Genomic DNA, 12,485 nt, shown 5'->3' on the forward strand with positions numbered 1-12,485 from the left:
CTTGCTCCTTGCACTGTCCAAACCTGCCTTTGGCAATCACATTAGATCCTTATTGTTTTGTCCCTTCACCTCGTCTGATTTTATTTATTGTTTAGTGTTTTCCACATGTCCTGTCGCAGTATTTCAGACATGAAGGAGATGGTTGCCTACTTGTGCCAGGGCAGCTATGCTCCATACACAGGATATCTGGAGATGGTATCCAATTTATTATATTAAAACAGGGTTGCATCTGTCAACAGAGTAGAGTATTTTAATTATTGTTAATCCTGTATTCGAGCTACAAATGTAATCTTGTTGCACTGTAAAGGTGTGTGAATTGTGCTGATAATGAATCAGTTCTTATTCTTGCTCTCAGCTGAGACAGGCTTTGTAGTAAGCTTTTAAAGTGGTCTCGATCAGTGGTTCCTCCAGCCTTCTCCGTACTTTGGACACTTTGTCTTTCATTCCAATACCTCAACATTTTCAAAGGGAAATTCTTTGTCTGCTTGTTAAACAAATAAACCTTTAGGTCAATTAGGCAAAAACGACTACTAAACTCAAAAGAGGAACCTGCACTGTGTTGAACACATTGTTGCCCGATTTTTTGGAGTTGAATGTAATAAAAAACAAAAAACTGAACAAGTTTGATAGACAGAAAATAGTATTTCTTTAATGAAAACAAATAAATCAACTAACAGATAAAAAATCTGCCAGGTTCTGAATAAGTGTATATAAATGTTGCTTTTTCCTTTGCTACTTCTTAAAATTCTGAAAATGTTAGTTCTGGCACTTCTTTGCTCATTCATGTGTACTTTCCTTATTTTACAGAATATATTAGACTAGATGCCGCTAAGTTCAGGTGAAAGAAGCAGCCAAAGTCCAAAATAGGGACTTTTAAAGACTTTAAGAAAACCAGAACTACTGATCATGAACCTTTTAAAATCAGCTGTTTAAATGTAAGAAATAAAGAAACTGAGTGTGCTTTAAAACCTTTGCACAGAATTAAAGGAAAAACTTGCCCTGTTGTGTAGACGTTCAAAATCTTCTGGTTCTCATACTTTATGTGAGCTCAACAAAGGATTCCCTCATATGGTGAGCTGTTCCACAGAACTGTCTTCACTTTGATTAATGCACAATATGCACAGTCTCACAAAAACAGCCTACTTGAGTAGAATTTAATGCACCCAATTTAACCGCGAGTGCAGGGAGATACTGTAATTGTTTTGCAACAGCAGCATAAGAGTTTTCTCACTGAATTAACGGCAGTGTTTCGTGGTAAGACATATTTTCTTCATCAGGGTCTGCTTTACCACTTTACATTTGGAGCTGGGAGATTTTGGAAGAATATGAAATTAATCAAAAAACTACAGTTTGTTTTCTTAGCAAGAGGGCAAGGAGCTGTTGAGCAAGGAGCTGTTGACCCGTGGCTGTGTCTGCAAAGGCTGCCGTCAGAACAAAACAGACTTTCACATATTCACACATCTTGAACCTAACACTCCGTCTCTTTATAACCACAAAGAGCAATGCATTTCATTTGGATTTTATGTGAGACCGAGAACAAAATAATGCATAATTGTGGAATTGGAGGGAAAAACTACATGATTACTGAATGTTTTTAATAAACAAAATGTGAAAAGTGTGGCATGCATTTTTGATCTGCCCCCTTTACTCTGAAACCTCAAAATAAATTCCACCAGGCTTTTGCAGTCACCTGTTAAGTTATTAGAGACCACATCTGTGTAATTAAATTTCCGTATAAATTTAGCTCTTCAGAGAAGGCCTCTGATGTTTTTTTTGAAGAGAAACTTAGTGAACAAACAGCATCAGGAAGAACAATGAACACAGCAGACAGGTCAGGGAGGAACATTTAAAACTTTAGGTTATAAAACAACATCCCAAGTTTTAAACATCTCCCAGAATTCAGTTCAGTCTGCCATTGAATAACAGAAAAAGAACTGGACTGGCGGGGCAAGGAGAACAATAATCCAAGAAGCAGCCAAGAGGACCATGGTAACTCTGAAGGAGCTGCAGAAATAAATAATTTATATGAGAGAATCTGTTGACCTGACAACTATTAGTCATGCACTCCACAAATTTGGCCTTTAAAAGTGGCAAAAAGAATGAAAGTGGTGACGTGAAGCCTGTAGAGTTCCTGTTTGCAGTTTGACACAAGCCATATAAGGTATGCAGCAAACACGTGAAAGAAGGTGCACTGGTCAAATGAGATCAAATTGAAGTTTTTGGCCTTTAGGTAAAACACTATAACTCACCCTGACCACAACTTTCCCAGGGTCAAGCATGGTGATGGCAGAATCATGCTGTTGTAATTTATTTTCTTTGGTAGGAAAGGGAAGCTGGTCAGAGTTGTTGGATAAATGTCAGGAAAAAAGGAAGAAAACATGTTATATACAGGCTGAGCAACAAATCAAAACATATGTATGTTAGAATGGCCTAGTCAATATCCAAACCTTAATCCAATTGAGAATCAGTTAACAGGACCACCATTAGTCGTGCACTGCACAAATCTGGCCTTTCTGGAAGAGAAAGAAAGCTACTGTTGACAGATAGCACTGTTGACAAACAAATGAAACCAAATTTTTATATTTTTTTCCAACATTAAGCGCTTACCAACACTGCACATCAAACTGGGCACACCATCCCCATGGTGGCACATTATGGTGGCAGCATCATGCTGTGGGAATGTATTCACTTTTCTGCAGAACAACAATAGTAAACATTCAGCAAGAGCTGCACAATAGAGCAGTTTAGATCCAGGCAAATTCATGTGTTAGAATGGCCCAGTCAAAGTCCAGAACTAAATCCATGTCCTGTTCCTTCCAGTTCACAATTACACTCTGCTTTGTGTGGGTCTGTCTTATAAAATACATCCAAATACATGGTTCAACATAAATTTTTTTTAAAACGTTTAAGTGGTATGGAAGTTCACAGAAGCCTTGATACTGAGGGTAGAAATGGAATAGCAGACCTGAGGGAATAGATGAAAAAGATAGTACCAGATGAATCATACTAAAACACTACCAAAGAGTCATGATGAAAATTAAATAGGCAGAAATGAGCATAAAATATCTCGATTAAGGGTTTAAAGTGGTGTCAGGTGAAACGTCTGATCCCTTCTAACCTGTGCATCACGTTCTGCAACCTTCTCCTTCTTCCGTATGGCCTTTCTGTCCCTCCAGATGATCCTTTTAACTTAATGAAGGTTTCACATGAAAACGATCCCACATGCTGGCCTTGGCATGTGTATCCGAGTCAAGTATAGGAGATGATGCCAGAAAGATCAGGTTGATGTGATCTGATTTGATTTATAATGTCTGCCTGACCTTTATTACCTGTGTTGGCACTCAAGGAGAGGGAGTACAGAGGCAGAGAAAAGCTAGGAGTGCAGAAAAAAGAAGGGAAGACAAAGGCCAGGCAAAATTTACAGTTGTTTACAAATAAAAGATTAAACCCGAAGCTTTTAAAATCCCTTTTTTCTTTACCATTTTTGTTCATTTCATCTTCCCTGCCTCCATCTTTGTTCTCTGCGCTCGTATCTTTGTCAGTCACCCTCTATGTCTCTCCGCCTTTTCATTCTCGCTGCTCATGTTAATTATTAAGTGTAGTTGTATTTTATCTGTCGCGGAGAGATTCAGGTTTCTGATATAGATTAGAACCCTACCCAAGGGCGATATACAGAGATACTTGAAGAAGACAAGGTTGGCACAGAGCAAAGGCTTTCCGTAGAGAAAAAGAGTGTGGATGGGGAAAGGAGATATGCAGGGAAGTCATACGGAATAAAGATGGAAAATTATGCAGCGCTATATAAAGGCAGAGGGAGAGACGGGGAGCAGGAGGGGCAAAGCACAGAGAAAAAAATAATTGGGCCAAAGAGAGGAAAATGAGAGATGATAGAGACAAAGGTTGGGTGTAGGAGGAGATAAAGGAAAAGAAATTAAGGGAGTGAAATAGAAGAAAAGGACGTTGGCTTTGTGTTTTCATTGCTGATGTCGAAAAACCCCCTCTCATCCACCACTCACACCTTGACCTCTCTCGATCCCGTGCCTAACCATTCATGTGTGCCCACGTGTGCTTCATGGAGGCTGCTGTGACATGTTCAGACAATAAAAAAGGGAACCCATCAGCTGTGAGGAGATCAGAGACAGAGGCAGAGAGGGAGGGAGTAGCCCCGGCCCTCCTATTGTCTGTTCATGTTCACGTGTTTGGTTTGAGCGTGCGTTAATTGCGTTGTGTTCCAGCCCAGACAGGATGCGAGTGAACGTGAAACTCCGGAGTCAGTTCCCACGGTGAGACGGGGGTTCCCATGGCAACCGAAGCAAAGGGAGGACACTGGATTACCGTCACTCTTCCCCTCTTTTCCATCTTTCCTCCCTTTTCTCTCTCTCAGTCACTCTCTGTCTCAAGGGTGATGAAGGATTGTACTCTCATTAATATTTTCCGTCCTCTCGGGAGCAAAGTGTCCGGGAAGGGGACTCTGTGTGTGCGCGCACTCCGGGCTTTGTTATGTACGCGTCCTTGCTTCTTGAATACATTCCTGTCATCCATTCAGTTGCCGCTCACATCTGTGTGTGTTCAATCCAAATCCAACATATTTCTTTAACCTTCTACTTTAGACTCGTTTCACTTTCAAACCTTCCTGCCTTTCACTTCTGGTGTTCTGTCCTCCTCTTTCATTTGATAGTGGCAAATATTAAACATTTAATAATGTTTTGTGTGAAACTATGCTTCCTGAGTGAAGCTTTACAGTTACTATGAAAGGTTTACATCAGTTCATGATGACCAATAATCTCATTGTCATTGTTTTTTTCTCAGTGTTGACCAATGATGCAACATACAACTGCAGGTATTCTTGAAAACAAGAATTTGATGCACAAGTTTTAATTTATTGTGCATATACTTTAAACCACATGGTGGTTCTTGCACATTTTCTTCATTTAGATTGAGCATATGGTATTGTTCCCCCTCTTTCACCTGTTTCTGTTGCCCTTTCGGTCAGCTGTGTATTGTAACCAAAGGTGGAGAATTCCCCAGCACTTTCCCCCTCATGGAAGAACAAGCTGATTTAACTATCCATCCACCAATTTTCTTTACCAGCTTCTTCTGTACGAGGTTGTAGGGGAGCTGGTGCCTATCTCCACGGGTATACGGGTGTGAGGCAGGGTACACACTGGACAGTTCGCCAGTCCAGGGCAACACAGACACACACAGGACAATCAACCATGCACACATACGTTCGTACCAAAGGGCAATTGAGAGAGACCAATTAACCTAATAGTCATGTTTCTGGACTGTGGTAGGAAACCAGAGTACCTGGAGAGAACCCACACATATATAGGTAGAACATGAAAACATGAAAAGAATTAAGCAGAAAGACCCCAGGAGTCAAAGCCAGGACATTCTTGTTGCAAGGCAACAGTGCTGCCAACTGTGCCTCTGTGCAGCCCTGTTTGTATACAGTGCTGTGAAAAAGTATTTGCAACGGTAGACGTTTCTCCTTTTTGTTTCACTTAAATGTTTCAGGTTATAAAAAAAAACCTTGTATATCAGACAAAGATAACTTTAAGAACATACCAGAAACAAAGTCAGAAACAAATCAATCTAGAAAGGGTTGCAAAGCCATTTCTAAGAAATCAGTCTACCAAAATTGCTTCAAGACATTGACGATTCATCCAGGAGGTCACAAAAGAACCCAGAACAACATCTAAAGCTCAGCAGGCATCACTTTCTTCAGCTAAAGTCAGTTTTCATGATCATGATTAAACAATAAGAAAGACAACTGTTGTCCTGCTGAAAACCCAAGTTTCAGCTGGCTAGCTGATGATTAAAGGGGAAGTTGAAGAGTCCAGTTATTAAATGCACCAGTAGCAGAAGGAGAAAAACAGTACCACAACCTGATAATGCCACCACGGTGCTGCAGCTTTTAGAGTTCTCTTAGGTGTCAAAACCTCACATTGATGTCTTCAAAGTTGCTTCTTATCATTGTGGCCAAACAGCTAAATTATTTTTGTCTCACCTGACTGTTAAAGCTTTCTCCATAAGGCATTTGCTTGTCCACGTGGGCAGCTCCAAGTTGCAGTCATGCTTGAAGCTGTCGAATATGGACCACAGGGCTTCTTCCTTGGCTGGCACCCTCTTAGTCCATGGCAATTTAAAAATTCCTTTTTTAAATCACTGGTCTTCCAGGAGCTTCCATGGGCAGTGAAACACACCCACAGCATGATGCTACCACTGCCTTGATTAACAATTTGTAGTGTTCTTAGGTTTGAAAGTCTCACTTCGAGTCCATACATCTTGTCATTGTGAGCAAGTAGCTCAGTCTTTGTCTCATTTGACAATAACATTTTTTAGAAGGCATTTGGCCTGTGTGGGCAGTTGCAAGTTTCAGCTGATCTTCAATGTGTCAATTCTGGTGCCTCACCCTCTGAGTCAATTGTGCTGTTTTAGCAGCTTCCAGGTGATTGAAAGTTTGAGCCTTGGTGCTTCCATGCAAACCATATAAGTTACAAATTTATGAGTGTATGTGAACTTCTCATTGAAATGGAATATGTTTAAGTCCTAGGTTTAAATACTTACAAAAGTTACTTTTTCATAGCATAGTTTCTATCCTTTTAAAAAAAATGTTTCGGTAATGAAATGAGCTAAAATCATTACCGAAACATTAATGAGACAGCTTTCCCAGGGCTTCCTTTGGGTTGCTGCAGAAATCACCATTGGCTTTAAATCTGAAAGTTGACAGACAAAGAAATAAAAATCTAGAGGAACACAATGAATGCAGATGATTAAACGTAGGGCATTCGGGGTCACACCATGGTTTGATGAGTATGAAAATGATGTAAATTATATGCTGTGGCCTTCGCAACTGCTTGGGGCAAGATGTACAAACGTTATGCACACAGAAAGATCCATCTGTGCTCTCTTAGCCACATTTTATAGGAGCAAGAATGTGTTTTACTCGCACAAAGTTCAAATCATCACTACACATTTGTTTTCTGTTTAAAAAATATAGAGTAGAATAGATATGCAATAGTAATCTCTAACAGGGTAATTTCTTTGTTCGTCTGTTTTGCAAACCCATGAACATCCATCCATGTATTGCCTACACCTTACCTTGTGGTGGGGAGAGAGGGGTTTTAAGCTAGAGGCGGGGTACAAACAATAAAATATTGTGCACACAAACAAGGAATTTGACTTTGGTCACTTTGCTCTCAATTAAGACATTTTAAATATGAAATGTGAAGACAATTGTTGCTAAATAAAAAAAAATTGTAAATTTGTCTATATACAATTTTTATTGTGTATTTTTAAACCAGTTTAAAACAGCCAAATCAACTGTGGAAAATAGGGATCATTATTGCAGTCAGAGTTGATTGTTGGAAACGTGAGGGCCTGAGAGAGGAAAGATTTCCTGTACTTGTTACTACGGCCTTGGAGTTGTTGCAGGCTCTTAGAGAAGATGCTCTGCTGCTTATCCTGTGAGTGCTGGAGAGGGTGGCCAGGGTTATCTATGATGGATAAACAGTTTGTTCAGCATCCTCCTCTCCACCACCATCTCCTAAGTGTCCAGTCTGCAGCCAATTATGGGGAGATGGCCTTTCTTATTGGTTAATTCAGTCTGTTGTTGTTGCTGACTCCGAGGCTACTCCCCAGACAACCAAACAGGAAAGAAAAGTACTCTGGCCACAACAGGCTGTTCAGCTGTACATCGTGCTGCACACATTAAAGAACCTGAGTTCCTCAGAAAGTAGAGGCTGCTCATCCTTGTATAAAGCTTTGGTATGGGTGTGGAATGTCCAGTTTGATGTTGGTGGGGACACCGGTGTATTTGTAGTTCTCCACCCCTTCCCCTGGACCTGTGCAGAGGTCTTTCTTCTCCTGCAGTTGGATCAACATTTCTCTAGTCTTGTCAATGTTTAACTGCAGGTGATTCCTTCCAGCCCCCTCCACAAAGTTCTCCACCGCTGCTCTATACTTTTCCTTCTGACAACTGCCGTGTCATCAGAAAGCTTTTGCAGATAATTTAACCCCAGAGTGGTACAAGAGGTCAAAAAGCAGTTCCTTGCTCTTCTCTAGTAGCACAAATCTCCACATCAGACACGCCATTGCTTAGCTGTGCAAACTGAGGCCTGTCTGTCAGTGGAAGCTGTTGATCCAGCATGCATCTTCTCTGCCGGCAGCATTGGCTGAATGTGCTTTAAAAGCACTGAAGGAATAAAAAGAAGGTGATTCTCAAAGTTGCGCCCATTCTCCACGTGCAGCAAGTAGATGACTTCATCACCAACATCCAGGTGGGCAGCTAACAAACAGCTGAGCAGCAGAGGACCCAGCAGAGCCTTCACCTGTTGCATATAGTGTGCCAACACCACCCTCTGCAGCACCTTCATCACATGCGATGTGAGAGCAACAGGTCATCTTCTAATGAATCTTTATTTTCTCTGCACTCAGGCTCAGGATGTAGAAATGTTGTAGGGCCGGAGACAGCTGTTTGGATCAGGTCTTTAAAAATCATGTGGCTTATGCCATTAGAGTCTGCAGCCTTCTGCTGGTGGAGTCTCTCCAACTGTCTCCGGTCCTGGCCTTTAGTTACACTCAGTCGGAAGAGGAAAGAGCCAAGTTCTGCAAGGGAAGGGGCAGAGGGGATGGAGGAGGAGTTGGTGGAGAGGGTGATGTAAGAATTAAATTTATTAGAGTCACAATTAATCGTAATTTCAGCTTTTTAACCTTGAAAGTGCACCATGCTCTGGAAGAACTGGGATATGAAAAAAAATCAAATGTTCTCTATCACAAAGCTCTGACCTGACAAATGCAGACATCAGTGATTACTGCACAGTATGACTGCAAATGGTGATTTTATGTCTGGGTTTTGTTTTAGTCCGGTGTTTCTCATTTCTGAACAGTCTTTGTGACAAGTATCTGCACAGTAATTAGATCTCAAGCCCTTTTTACACGTAATCCTCCCAGTAAGGCCCTCTTTACAACTGATTAGACCTGCCCTACGGTCTTCAAGACCTCCACAACACTTTAAATGGCTGCCCACACAATGCTGCTGCCTCAGGAATCACATATACACAAGGATGTTCTCACAATCTGTGGAATTTCTCTATATATGAGAGGGGGTTCTACACCTCCACCATCAGTTTCAAAGGAAAAACCCATAGTATGTTTATCTATTCATCAGCAGCATAAGAGATGCAGATGAAGGGGTTTTCTGTGCAATGTGCAACGTGCTATTATGTGCCACTATGGGTAATAATTTTACCTTTGCTGGTAGTCAGTGTGGATATCACTATAAGTGCATTCAGAGAGAATTATGTTCACAAAATAATTTTTTTAAAATATTCTATTGATTTTTAGCCAATCATACCGAGGCTTTACCATCTAAAAATTGGATGTGCGGATGTCTTTGTGGCTATCTCAGGTTATCTTTAACTACACCTGAAAAATTTGTTGAAAATCTGACATCTTAAGCACACAGCTGTTAAAAGCATAAAGTTGATTTTAAATATAGGCAATGTGACTATTTTGAGACCATAATGTAGACCCAATGAAACAGTCTTGCACCTTTTGTCCTGCTGCCGCTCATTGTTTATAGGTAGTTCCATCCATCCATCCATCCATCCATCCATCCATCCATCCATCCATCCATCCATCCATCCATCCATCCATCCATCCATCCATCCATCCATCCATCCATCCATCCATCCATCCATCCATCCATCCATCCATCCATCCATCCATCCATCCAGCTTTGGCTCTGTGGAAAGACAAGATGTCTTGCAATCTGAAAGTTGTGGGTTTGATTCCAGCTTCTCCTGCCAGATGTTGATGTGCCCCTGGGAAAGACACTTGACCCCAAGTTGCCTAATGATCTACATATCAGTGTATTAATGTGTTTGTGAGTGTGATTGGGCAAATATTGCTTTGGCATGAAACTCTATATACATTCAATCAGTCTTCCATTGTAGATGTACCTTAAATGAATTCATGGTGAATGACTGCAGTTATACTTTAAAATGGGCAAATGGAAAATGGAGTTTTGACATGAAAACTCTCAGAACCCTGAATTTTGACAATCTGTAATTAGAGATAATCAACAATAAGTTTAAACTTGTACACCTAACTCTTCATTTTCAAAATAAGTAGTGTTGGATGTCAGATAGTCATTACACCCTGGAAAAATAACTGTTCAAATCGATTGCTACTAGCCAAAATGCATAGTTGACATTCATGTGCCTGGTCAGTGTGTTATGTTGTCATGTTGAATTGCTGCCATGGTGATGACCCTTAACTCTGCGCCACATGGTTCGAGCGAGTGAGCATTTTGGCCATCCTCCTGAACTGTGTGACTCTGGGGATGTTCCAGCCTTGTGGCCACACCCCATACTTTTTACAGGTAAAACACACCAACCTGTTCACTCACTCACTCAAACACTCATTCACATGCACTAAAATTAAAAACTCATTATATACAGCTTTATAACTTTTTATGAAGCCTTGATTTTTATCCAATCAGTTTGCACAAATCCTGTGTGTGTGTGTGTGTGTGTGTGTGTGTTTGTGTGTGTGTGTGTGTGTGTGTTTGTTGGTGTGTAGGCTCTGGATGATGGGATCTTTGCTTTCTTTGCCGGGGAAATGGTGGTGAAGATGGTCGCTCTTGGGGTCATAGGTCAAAAAGGTTATCTCGGTGACACATGGAACAGATTGGACTTCTTCATTGTTCTTGTGGGGTGAGTCCCCCCCCCCACACACACAAACAGACAAACACGCTCATCTGACATTAACTGTGAGCCAAAAGTGTGTACATGTGTGTTTTGTGTAAAGCATAGACACTTGTTTAATGCCAGTTAAATGTCAGGCGTGTGTTTGCGCGTGCTGAGATGTACGTGTTTGAAGATTTTTGTGTGTGTGTGATAGCTTCATTGAATGACAATCGCATCAGTCGGTCCTCAGAGAGAAACAGACCTCAGCGATTTGTGCTTAAAAGGCTGCATATCCCAAAGAATGCGTTCCCTGTGGGCTCCCAGGGTTTGCCAAGGTCAGGCTGATCCAGATGCCAGTAACGTTTCGGTGGCTTTCCCCCTCCACTGCAGAATGCTGGAGTACTCACTGGACGGGCACAATGTCAGCCTATCAGCAATCAGGACTGTTCGGGTTCTCCGCCCACTGCGTGCCATCAACAGAGTTCCCAGTAAGTTTATTTCAACCTTGTTTCTTTGACATGTAGCTCATTCACAGTATAGTTATTGCCTTTTTCTGCTGTTTGAGTTAAACAGTTTCTCTGTAGTTGACATTAACCACTGACCTTATTTCCTCTTTTCTAAAGTTTGATGTCTGAGTTTTTCCTTTTCTTTCAGAATGTTATACAGCTTTTTGTACAACTTTTTACTCTCAAGTCCAAACCAATTAAAACAATTCTGCAGCCATTAACTACCTGAGCACCTTTTTGTAGTTTTTGTTATCGTCACAATATGAGCTTAGAAAAAGGATGGGCAAATTTTTGTTTTCAGAGGGCCATTTTGACTCATTTAACAGAATTCAAACGCCTGAAAAATGGTCGCAGTATAACATGTTTCAGTAGCACACGATCAAATGCTTGAGTGACAGCCAAAAGCTTACATTTGCTGCTGATTTGAATGTGCTTGTCTGCTTTAAAAAGTATTTTCCCTGACTCAGAGGTGAATAAACCACTGGACAAACTTAGACAATTGTCCTGGGGCCCCAATATATAATTGTACCAATAAAGAACATAATAGGCTCTCACAATGGACTTTTTTGTGTTGTTTAATACGTGTTAAATTTGCTTTTAAAAAGGATATACACTAAAAGTAACAAATGCTTGAGAAAAGTAAAACAAAGCTTTTTTCACTGCAGCCACTGACACCTAAAACTCTGATAAGGAGCTAAAATAAGGCTAGTTTTCTGCATAGACTAATTAAATCCCAACAACACTTCTGTATGTTCCTCTTTGCCTAAAGAGGTGTGGTTTTAAACTTCCAGCAGCATCTCTCAGTTTATTTTATATATTAATTTTCCAGTGAGCCGCTGCAGGTAAGTGAGGGGCTACGTTTCTGTGTTGTCACTGATCTGCTGTCTGAAAAAGAAAGACAACTAGGGGAGATGAAAATGGGTCATTTTATATTGATTCAAACCCAGATGAGTATGTTTGAATATTATTATTTTTTTGTATGGGTTATATCTAAATATCGATTATTTGAACACCAAAGAGATGTTCTGATTTGTCAGTCAACCCTGGGTGGCGCCTGATGTGTCCAGTCAGGTCCCAGAGGGGGCAAATGCCACCCTGGCCACCCATCTAGCTCCACCCCTGGAAAAGACAGAAAACAAAACGGAGAATTTTAAAGCCCCTTTTTTTAAATTATGATCTGGTGAATCTGGATAAAATGAGTTCTTCAAGCTTGTGAATCTTCTTAAATTATCCTGTTAGCTTCAAGGCAGTGCACCAAACTTTTCAGAAATGGATGAGAATGAGT

The 12,485-nt window shown here is 40.8% G+C and overlaps 1 protein-coding gene across 1 annotated transcript in view; it reads left to right on the forward strand.

The window, feature by feature from the left end:
• Positions 1 to 12,485, forward strand: part of LOC124867794 (voltage-dependent T-type calcium channel subunit alpha-1G-like) — a 107,841-nt gene that overhangs the window by 17,194 nt on the left and 78,162 nt on the right. Inside the window, exons 3-5 of the mRNA XM_047364397.1 lie at positions 10,294 to 10,387; positions 10,588 to 10,721; positions 11,085 to 11,182. Of these exons, the coding sequence (XP_047220353.1) occupies positions 10,294 to 10,387; positions 10,588 to 10,721; positions 11,085 to 11,182 (326 nt within the window). The remainder of the gene's footprint in view (positions 1 to 10,293; positions 10,388 to 10,587; positions 10,722 to 11,084; positions 11,183 to 12,485) is intronic.

This window comes from Girardinichthys multiradiatus, chromosome 5, assembly GCF_021462225.1.
Source record: "Girardinichthys multiradiatus isolate DD_20200921_A chromosome 5, DD_fGirMul_XY1, whole genome shotgun sequence".
In the NCBI taxonomy this organism is placed as follows: Eukaryota; Metazoa; Chordata; class Actinopteri; order Cyprinodontiformes; family Goodeidae; genus Girardinichthys; species Girardinichthys multiradiatus.